Source organism: Ammodytes marinus (assembly GCF_949987685.1).
Source record: "Ammodytes marinus genome assembly, chromosome: 2".
NCBI classification, from domain to species: domain Eukaryota; kingdom Metazoa; phylum Chordata; class Actinopteri; order Uranoscopiformes; family Ammodytidae; genus Ammodytes; species Ammodytes marinus.
In genome coordinates this window covers 37,178,910-37,188,972 of record NC_137231.1, presented here as the reverse complement: position 1 = coordinate 37,188,972, position 10,063 = coordinate 37,178,910, and the positions used below count along the sequence as shown (strand labels likewise).

Below are 10,063 nucleotides of genomic sequence, written 5' to 3'. Positions count from 1 at the left end.
GGCTTGCAGTTCACTTGTCTCTAATAGCCAGCAGGTTGTTGGTTGTAGTTTCACTTGTCTCTAATAGCCAGCAGGTTGTTGTGTGTAGTCCTCTTCATGATGTTAGGGACAAACAGCATTGCATTGTGGGCTTTTGTAGTTCCTGGGACTGTTGCATTGTGGGGTTCGTAGTTCACTTGTCTCTAATAGCTGGTACACTGCAGTATTGTGTGTTGCAGTGCATTGTGGGGCTTGCAGTTCACTTGTCTCTAATAGCCAGCAGGTTGTTGTTGGTCGTTGTAGTTCTCTTCATGATGTTAGGGACAAACAGCAGGCCTGAGGCGCGCTCTATGCTCTCTATGGGAACCAGGAAGTTCTCCAGAGGGATCTGCTCACTGATTGGTTCATTAGGAAGGACATAGGACCGTAGCTCCACCCCCTTCCCTTCTGCCTGCTCCAGAATCAAGACCTGGAAAAGAACATTAAGATTATAGATAGATGGCTGGATGGATGGATGGATGGATGGATGGATGGATGGATGGATGGATGGATGGATGGATGGATGGATGGATGGATGGATGGATGGATGGATGGATGGATGGATAGACAGACAGACAGACAGACAGACAGACAGACAGACAGACTCACCTTGAAGAAGTGTGTTGGTACAGCGACATGGTTCTTTCCTATGACCTGGTAACGGACGTAGAGTTTCCCATCAGCCTCCTGTCTGCAACACACACACACACACACACAGAGACACACACAGACACACACACACACACACACACACACACACACAATATTAAAAAACTAGAATGGTGCACACCTACTACAGTGTGTGTGTGTGTGTGTGTGTGTGTGTGTGTGTGTGTGTGTGTGTGTGTGTTACCTGGGCAGGTAGACAGACAAACAGACAGACAGACAGACAGACAGACAGACAGACAGACAGACAGACAGACAGACAGACAGACAGTTACCTGGGCAGGTAGACAGACAGACAGACAGACAGACAGACAGACAGACAGACAGACAGTTACCTGGGCAGGTAGAGAGGTCCCGTACAGACGTAGACGTTGAGGAAACGTTTGGTCAGAGAGCGACACAGTTTCTCCAGATTGTTCCAGGTCTTCTGGTTCAGGTGAGGGTTCTACACACACACACACACACACACACACACACACACACACACACACACACACACTTAGAGCAGGGAGTGAGTGTGTGTGTGTTTGGTGTGTGTGTTTGTGAGTGAGTGTGTGTGTCTGTCTCAGAGTGTGTGTGAGTGTGTGTGTCTGTCTATCTGTGTGTGTGTGTGAGCTTGTTTCTGTCTGTGTGTGTGAGTGAGTGAGTGTGTGTGTCTGTCTCAGAGTGTGTGTGAGTGTGTGTGTCTGTCTATCTGTGTGTGTGTGTGAGCTTGTTTCTGTCTGTGTGAGTGAGTGAGTGAGTGAGTGAGTGAGTGAGTGAGTGAGTGAGTGAGTGTGTGTAAATATGTATGAGCGTCAGTGTGTGTGTCTGTCTGTCTGTCTCTCTCCCTGTTTGTCTGTCTGTCTCCCTCCCTGTCTGCCTCCCTGTCTCTCTCTCTCCTTGTCTGTCTCTCTCTCTCTGTCTCTCTCGCTGTCTCTCTCCATGTCTGTCTCTCTCCCTGTCTCTCTCCCTGTCTCCCTCCCTGTCTGTCTCTCTCTCTCCCTGTCTCTCTCCCTGTCTGTCTCTCTGTCTCTCTCTCTCTCCCTCTCTCTGTCTCTCTCCCTCCCTCCCTCCCTCCCTGTCTGTCTCTCTCCCTCCCTCCCTGTCTGTCTCTCCCTGTCTCTATCCCTCCCTCCCTGTCTCCCTCCCTCTCCCTGTCTCTCTCTCTCCCTCCCTCCCTCCCTGTTTCCCTCCCTCCCTCTCCCTGTCTCTCTCTCTCCCTCCCTCCCTGTTTCCCTCCCTCCCTCCCTCCCTCCCTGTCTGTCTGTATCTACCTGTGGTGCCACGTTGCTCAGGTAGAAAGTGTCGTCCATGGCGTCCTGGCTCCACTTGTGATTGGCTGCAGCGGCCATGTGACCTCTGTCGAAGCCACTCCCCCTGTAGTCTGCGTTAGTGGACCTGTGGAACTGATGGACACTGCTGGGGGGTTAGCTGTGTGTGTGTGTGTGTCTCTCAGTGTGTGTGTGCGTCTCTGTCTGTCTGTGTGTGTGTGTGTGTGTGTGTGTGTGTGTGTGTGTGTGTGTCTCATTGTGGGTGTATGTGTGTCTCTGTGTGTGTGTGTGTCTCTGTCTCTCTGTGTGTGTATGTGTCTCTCTGTGTGTGTGTGTGTGTGTGTGTGTGTGTGTGTCTCATTGTGTGTGTGTGTGTCTGTGTGTGTGTGTGTGTGTGTGTGTGTGTGTGTGTGTGTCTCTGTCTGTCTGTGTGTGTGTGTGTGTATGTGTCTCTCTGTGTGTGTGTGTGTGTGTGTGTCTCATTGTGTGTGTGCGTGTGTGTATGTGTCTCTGTGTGTGTGTGTGTGTGTGTGTGTGTGTGTATGTGTCTGTGTGTGTGTGTGTGTGTGTGTGTGTGTGTGTGTGTGTGTGTGTGTGTGTGTGTGTCTCATTGTGTGTGTGCGTGTGTGTATGTGTCTCTGTGTGTGTGTGTGTGTGTGTGTGTGTGTGTGTGTCTCATTGTGTGTGTGCGTGTGTGTATGTGTATGTGTCTTTCAGTGTGTGTATGTGTGTGTGTGTGTGCGTGTGTGTGTGTGTTTGTGTGTGTGTGTGTTTCTCAGTGAGTGTGCGTGCGTTCGTGTTTGTGTGTGTTTTTTTACTGTGTGTGTGTGTTTTACTGTGTGTGTGTGTCACCTGTCGTCTTCTTTGAACTCAGAGTTCTTCCTGTCTGACGGTCCGTTGAGAGAGGCGGGGCTTAGCCTCTCGATTACCCATGATGCAGTGCGTGTGCGGGGGTCGTATGATGTCACATAGGACTGTCGGGTCTTTATGTTAGCCAATGAGGGGAAGCCATACTTCATCATGGCACCTGACCCCCCTGGACTCATCTGGACAGACAGACAGGCAGGGAGAGAGAGACAGACAGGCAGACAGACAGACAGATGGATAGACAGGGAGAGAGAGACAGACAGACAGGGAGAGAGAGAGATGGATAGACAGACAGACAGACAGACAGACAGACAGACAGACAGACAGACAGGCAGGCAGAGACAGACAGATGAATAGGTAGATAGACAGAGAGACACAAACACACACACACACAGGTGGCACATTAAAGCCAGTGATTCAACACTTGTTGTCTAAATCAGTGAATATCTCCTCATGATCCACTACCTGTCTGTACTGAGTGAATATCTCCTCATGATCCACTACCTGTCTGTACTGTGTGAATATCTCCTCATGATCCACTACCTGTCTGTACTGAGTGAATATCTCTTCATGATCCACTACCTGTCTGTACTGAGTGAATATCTCCTCATGATCCACTACCTGTCTGCACTGAGTGAATATCTCCTCATGATCCACTACCTGTCTGTACTGAGTGAATATCTCTTCATGATCCACTACCTGTCTGTACTGTGTGAATATCTCCTCATGATCCACTACCTGTCTGTACTGAGTGAATATCTCCTCATGATCCACTACCTGTCTGTACTGAGTGAATATCTCCTCATGATCCACTACCTGTCTGTACTGAGTGAATATCTCCTCATGATCCACTACCTGTCTGTACTGTGTGTGAGCTGAAGAATAAATCCAGTGTTAATACACAGCCTAGGCTCTGTAAACTGCTATGTAAACGAAGGGGTCCACAGTAGTTAGCAGCATACCAGTTTACAGAGCCTAGGCTGTGTATTAACACTGGGTATATTTGTTTTCAGCACACACACAGTACAGCCCACTGCAACATGCGCCTAGCGTGAGTATAAGACATGTAACTTATTAAGAATGGCTGGGTCATTGTGTAATAACGTTCTGAATAAAAATAACTCCACTGATCAGCTGATGTTTAGAGAAATATCTAAGTTTGGGCCCTTTGTTTACATACCAGTTTACAGAGCCTAGGCTGTGTATTAACACTGGGGTTATTATTCAGCTCACACACAGTACAGACAGGTAGTGGATCATGAGGAGACAGACAGGTAGTGGATCATGAGGAGATATTCACACATTACAGACAGGTACAGACAGGTAGACAGACAGACAGACAGGTAGACAGACAGACAGACAGACAGGTAGTGGATCATGAGGAGACAGACAGGTAGTGGATCATGAGGAGACAGACAGGTAGTGGATCATGAGGAGATATTCACTGATTTAACGTTAAACTTCTAGCTTCAGAGAGCTCACTATGCAACAACACTGAGTCTACTAGAGCTGTTCTTTATTTACACATCAGATCATTGATAATAACCACACACACACACACACACACACACACACTGTTACACAAGCACTATAATGCACACACACACACACACACACACACTGTTACACAAGCACTATAACACACACACACACACACTGTTACACAAGCACTATAACACACACACACTGTTACACAAGCACTATAACATACACACAGACACACACACACTGTTACACAAGCACTATAACACACACACACACTCACTGTAACACATGTACACATACTGTTATACACACACTTACTGTAACACAAGCACTCTAACACACGCACGCACACCGACACACTCACGCACATACACACACCGTTATACAAACAAACACACACACACAGTTACACAAGCACTATAACACATGAACACACATACACACTCACTCCCTTACCTGCAGGTCTTTTGCATGCACGCTGGGTACCGGTAGCACCGGGACCAGGCTCAATAGACCGTCTCTTTCCTCCTCTCCCTCCCCGCCGGAGAGGCTCCATAGGCGGGTCACTGCGGCGCCGAGTCCCGCTCCGAGCACCAAGGTCGCTCCGGTGCGAGCGGTCCTCCACCAGCGAGACATGTTGCCGGTCAGCTGTCAGACGACTTCTTCTTCTTCTACTGATTCTGCTGCTTCGTCTTCTTCGCTGGTTAAAGGCGGGTTGCACCTAGTGTTAAAGGAACATTACCGCCACCTAGTGTATCGGATGGTGTAATAAAAACCATCCAAATGACTATCTATCTATCTATCTATCTATCTATCTATCTATCTATCTATCTATCTATCTATCTATCTATCTATCTATCTATCTATCTATCTATCTATCTATCTATCTATCTATCTATCTATCTATCTATCTATCTATCTATCTATCTGTCTATCTGTCTATCTGTCTGTCTGTCATCTATCTATCTATCTATCTATCTATCTATCTATCTATCTATCTATCTATCTATCTATCTATCTATCTATCTATCTATCTATCTATCTATCTGTCTGTCTGTCTGTCTGTCTGTCTGTCTGTCTGTCTGTCTGTCTGTCTGTCTGTCTGTCTGTCTGTGACTCGCATATCTCTCTGAGTTTTAGTCAGATCGACCTGAGCTAACTGTATTAGGTTAAAACAACTTGTTATATAGGCTACTATCTGTGAAAACAACCTATACTTCAAAACAATACTACTGTAGCCTACTAACATTACACACACACACACACACACACACACACACACACACACACACACACACACACACATCACCGCAGCCTACTGTAGCCTACTAACATCACACACACACACACACACACACACACACACACACACACACACACACACACACACATCACCGCAGCCTACTGTAGGCATGTAACAACCATAGATAGTAAAACAACAGGTAACAACATGATCCCAGCCTGTGCATTGAAAATCAGTGTTATTACACAGCCCAGGCTCTGTAAACTGGTATGTAATCAAAGGGGTCCACGGTAGTTAGCAACATGCCAGTTTACAGAGTCTAGGCTGGGTATTAACACTGGATTTATTTTCCAGCTCACACACAGTACAGACAGGTAGTGGATCATGAGGAGATATTCACACAGTACAGACAGGTAGTGGATCATGAGGAGATATTCACACAGTACAGACAGGTAGTGGATCATGAGGAGATATTCACTCAGTACAGACAGGTAGTGGATCATGAGGAGATATTCACACAGTACAGACAGGTAGTGGATCATGAGGAGATATTCACACAGTACAGACAGGTAGTGGATCATGAGGAGATATTCACTCAGTACAGACAGGTAGTGGATCATGAGGAGATATTCACACAGTACAGACAGGTAGTGGATCATGAGGAGATATTCACTCAGTACAGACAGGTATGGATCATGAGGAGATATTCACACAGTACAGACAGGTAGTGGATCATGAGGAGATATTCACTCAGTACAGACAGGTATGGATCATGAGGAGATATTCACACAGTACAGACAGGTAGTGGATCATGAGGAGATATTCACTCAGTACAGACAGGTAGTGGATCATGAGGAGATATTCACACAGTACAGACAGGTAGTGGATCATGAGGAGATATTCACTCAGTACAGACAGGTAGTGGATCATGAGGAGATATTCACTGATTTAGACAGAAAGTGATTTAGACAACAAGCGTTCTCCAGAATCACTGACTGCACCTTTAACACCTTTAACTGGTCCTAGACTCTGTGAACTTCTTTAATTAAACGTTTCATTTGGTTCAGTGTTAATCTGGATCATGAGCCGTGGCTTTACGGCCGTATGTCGTTCACGTGTTCTACTGACAGACTGTAAGTAAATCTGCAGATTATCACAGACTGTGTGTGTGTGTGTGTGTGTGTGTGTGTGTGTGTGTGTGTGTGTGTGTGTGTGTGTGTGTGTGTGTGAGTGTGTGTGTGTGTGTGTGTGTCAGCAGATGGTCTATCTCTCTCACTGTGTCGTGATGATTTGAACATACGATGATTCTTTACGCAGAAGAAGAAGGAGCCGGAACACTTTGAGGTAAACTTATAACTTTATTGAATATACATTAACATTAACACAATGGGACAGTGTGTGTGTGTGTGTGTGTGTGTGTGTGTGTGTGTAAAACCTATTGTTGAGTTCATATTGGGGATGTGGGGGATTCATATTTAGAAGTGTTATGGTCTAGGAGTGGGGGTATTTTTTGGGGGGTGTGGTTTAACAAACTTAAAAAATCTAAATGTTAAAATGGGGAGCTTTGTTTGAGTTCAGTCCAATACATTTATATCATTAAAACAACACAAAAACCAAACGAAAAGCAAAACATTGATTTTCTTATTCAAATTATTTCAGAAATTAAATAAGAAAATAAAAAGTACATAACATATATTTCATTAACCATTAAACACACACACCGATAAATGGACTTGTATAGCGCTATATCTCAGTTTATCACAGACCCAAAGCACTTTTACATTGTTTTTGTACACATTCACCCAGTCACACACACATTCATACACCGATAGCAGCAGCTACCACGCAGGGTAGGCTTAGCACTATCGGGAGCAATTCGGGGTTCAGTGTCTTGCCCAGGGACACTTGGACATGTGGCGGGGAGACGGGGGATCGAACCTCCGACCCTGCACACCAGAGGCGAACTCCCTACCCACTTCGCCACTGCCGCCCCAAATCTGGTAGTGGATATGACATAGCACTCTGAGATCAATAATGTTTATGGTAGAAATCAAACTACAGATGGAGGCTGTTAGATGTTCGATATGAAGAGATGAGAGTGAACTGTCCCAGATAAACTGAATGATTGGTCTCGTAGTCTGAACGATCCTTGTCCTGGGAAGACTTAGAAATAAAAAAGCACTTTAGGTCATTTGGAAAGACACATTAAAGTAGACAAGCAGTGTTGGCTAGAGCATTCTGTGTGTGTGTGTCTGTGTGTGTGTGTGTGTGTGTGTGTGTGTGTGTGTCTGTGTGTGTCTGTGTCTGTGTGTGTGTGTGTGTGTGTGTGTGTGCAGGGTGTATGTAGGCAGGACTCAGGGTGTATTCTGCTAAACAACTTAGAGTGAAGGCATTTGAACTTTCATGAATTATTTTGGTCTTAACTTTTCCTGTTCTTTGGGTTGCGAGAGGAAAAGGTTGAATCCTATCATCCTCGTGTGTGTGTGTGTGTGTGTGTGTGTGTGTGTGTGTGTGTGTGTGTGTTAAAGTTAAAGTGACTTGTCTGCATTGCATAGAGATGTAAGGTGTGTAGGGATGAAGCTCATTTTCCTTGTAAACTGAAACTTGCGACTCAGGTGCTAAGTGCTTTTCATTAGCTTAATGGAGTGTTTCGGGTTTGAGCTGTGTGTGTGTGTGTGTGTGTGTGTGTGTGTGTGTGTGTGTGTGTGTGTGTGTGTGTGTGTGTGTGTGTGTGTGTGTGTGTGTGTGTGTGTGTGTGTGTGTGTGTGTGTGTGTGTGTGTGTGTGTGTGTGTGTGTGTGTGTGTGTGTGTGTGCGTGTGTGCGTGTGTGTGTGTGTGTGCGCGTGTGTGTGTGTGTGTGTTAAGCCTGGGTGAGATCAGACAAAGTGGAGCTGACTAAGCAGGTCAGAACACCTGCTCCACAGTCTGGCTCTAAAGATTCTCTGACTATTTTTTATTTTATTTAGAAAAATGTTTTTTTGTGTGTATATATATATATAGGGGAGAACGGGGTAATCTGAGCCACTTTTTACATTTGCTCCCTTCTAAGCGAGCTAAAATGATTTATCACTCAAATTTACACATTTCCCATTAATTCAGGATGTTTCCCAGAAATGGGCATTAGCAGAATTTTTTCAAGACAAAGGGCAGTGAAAATGTGATTGTTTTAAAAAAAGTTGTCATGTGGCTCACTTTACCCCAGCTGTGGGGTAAACTGATCCACTCACTTTTTCCACTCTGAAACTACCATAACAACACATATTGTAACAGTTAGAATCCTGAAAGCTAGCCACACATTCCAGAACTAATGTCGGACTAGTAAAAGAATGATGGGGTTTGGTCAATTAAGCAAAGCAAATTTTCTAAACACTTGAAAGTAACTCTGAACAAAATCAAATACAACACATTATGATTCAAAAGGTTTTAATAAGATTCAAATTAAAGATAGAACCAGTTAGATTAGAACACAGTCTGGGGGTCAGAACACAGGACCCTTAGAGCCAGCTAGTGTCTGGGGGTCAAAGCATAGGAAAATCAGAACCAGCGAGAACAGCCTGGGACTCAGAACACAGGAGAAGACCCAACTGGATTATAACATCAGCCTGTCATACTCTACAACTAGGCCTACTCTACATTCCAGCCCTGAAGGTTACAGGGAAATATGAGAAGGTGCTCTTTCCGTGTGGTTGCCCCAGGTTGTCTTCCTGGTGTATTTCCTTGGCATGATGGCTTTTCTACAATGTGTATGACATTACAATAAAACATATGTTATGTAATATTACATTAAAATATGTTTAAGACTAAACTTAACTTGTGCCTCATGGTGGGGGAAAGTGAGACAGTGTCTCACTTTCCCCCACAGCATTTGGCTCACTTTCCCCCACCACCACAATTTGAGAAAAAACTACCTCTCTTAGCATTTCAGGCTAATCTTTAGCTAATATCATCACATGTTTTTTATATGTTGGTAGTTCATCAACACGTATGATAGAAGTGTTTCTACGTGAATACATTTGCTTTGGCACAACAGTTGATTAAGTTGACAGCAAGAAAATTAACTTTTACATGCAAAATACCTATTTTGGTGAAAAAAACATGCTTACCACAGCACCATGAGGTCCTCTCTTTCAGGGCCATGGGGAAATGAGAGGGGCTTGAAAACATATATCTCACATGACGACAAATGTTTTCCGTTGCCTAGATACAGGAGGTGGCTCACATTACCCGATGCCTCAGATTCCCCCGTTCTCCCCTATATATATAATTTTTTTTAAGAAAAACTATATAAAAATATCATTCTTTACACTGATGGTCTCGTTTGCTGTTACTTGTAGTTTATGATCATCAGAGGAAAAATTAGACTGTTTCAGAAATATTTAAAAGTTCCTTAAACAACTCCAGCTCCCATGAGCCTTTGCAACTGACTGGAGGCGAACTGTCCAGGTGTGTTTATGTATTAACGTGTGTTTGTGTGTGTGTGTGTGTGTGTGTGTGTGTGTGTGTGTGTGTGTGTGTGTGTGTGTGTTTCAGG

The 10,063-nt window shown here is 44.7% G+C and overlaps 1 protein-coding gene across 1 annotated transcript in view; it reads right to left on the bottom strand.

The window, feature by feature from the left end:
* Positions 1-4,925, bottom strand: part of endog (endonuclease G) — a gene marked incomplete at its 5' end in the record, with an annotated part of 6,021 nt that extends 1,096 nt beyond the window's left edge. Inside the window, 6 exons of the mRNA XM_080048870.1 lie at positions 1-448; positions 628-709; positions 1,020-1,129; positions 1,941-2,082; positions 2,790-2,983; positions 4,746-4,925. The exon at positions 1-448 is cut by the window's left edge and continues 1,096 nt beyond it. Of these exons, the coding sequence (XP_079904996.1) occupies positions 239-448; positions 628-709; positions 1,020-1,129; positions 1,941-2,082; positions 2,790-2,983; positions 4,746-4,925 (918 nt within the window). The 3' untranslated portion in view covers positions 1-238. The remainder of the gene's footprint in view (positions 449-627; positions 710-1,019; positions 1,130-1,940; positions 2,083-2,789; positions 2,984-4,745) is intronic.
* Positions 4,926-10,063: the final 5,138 nt, after the last annotated feature.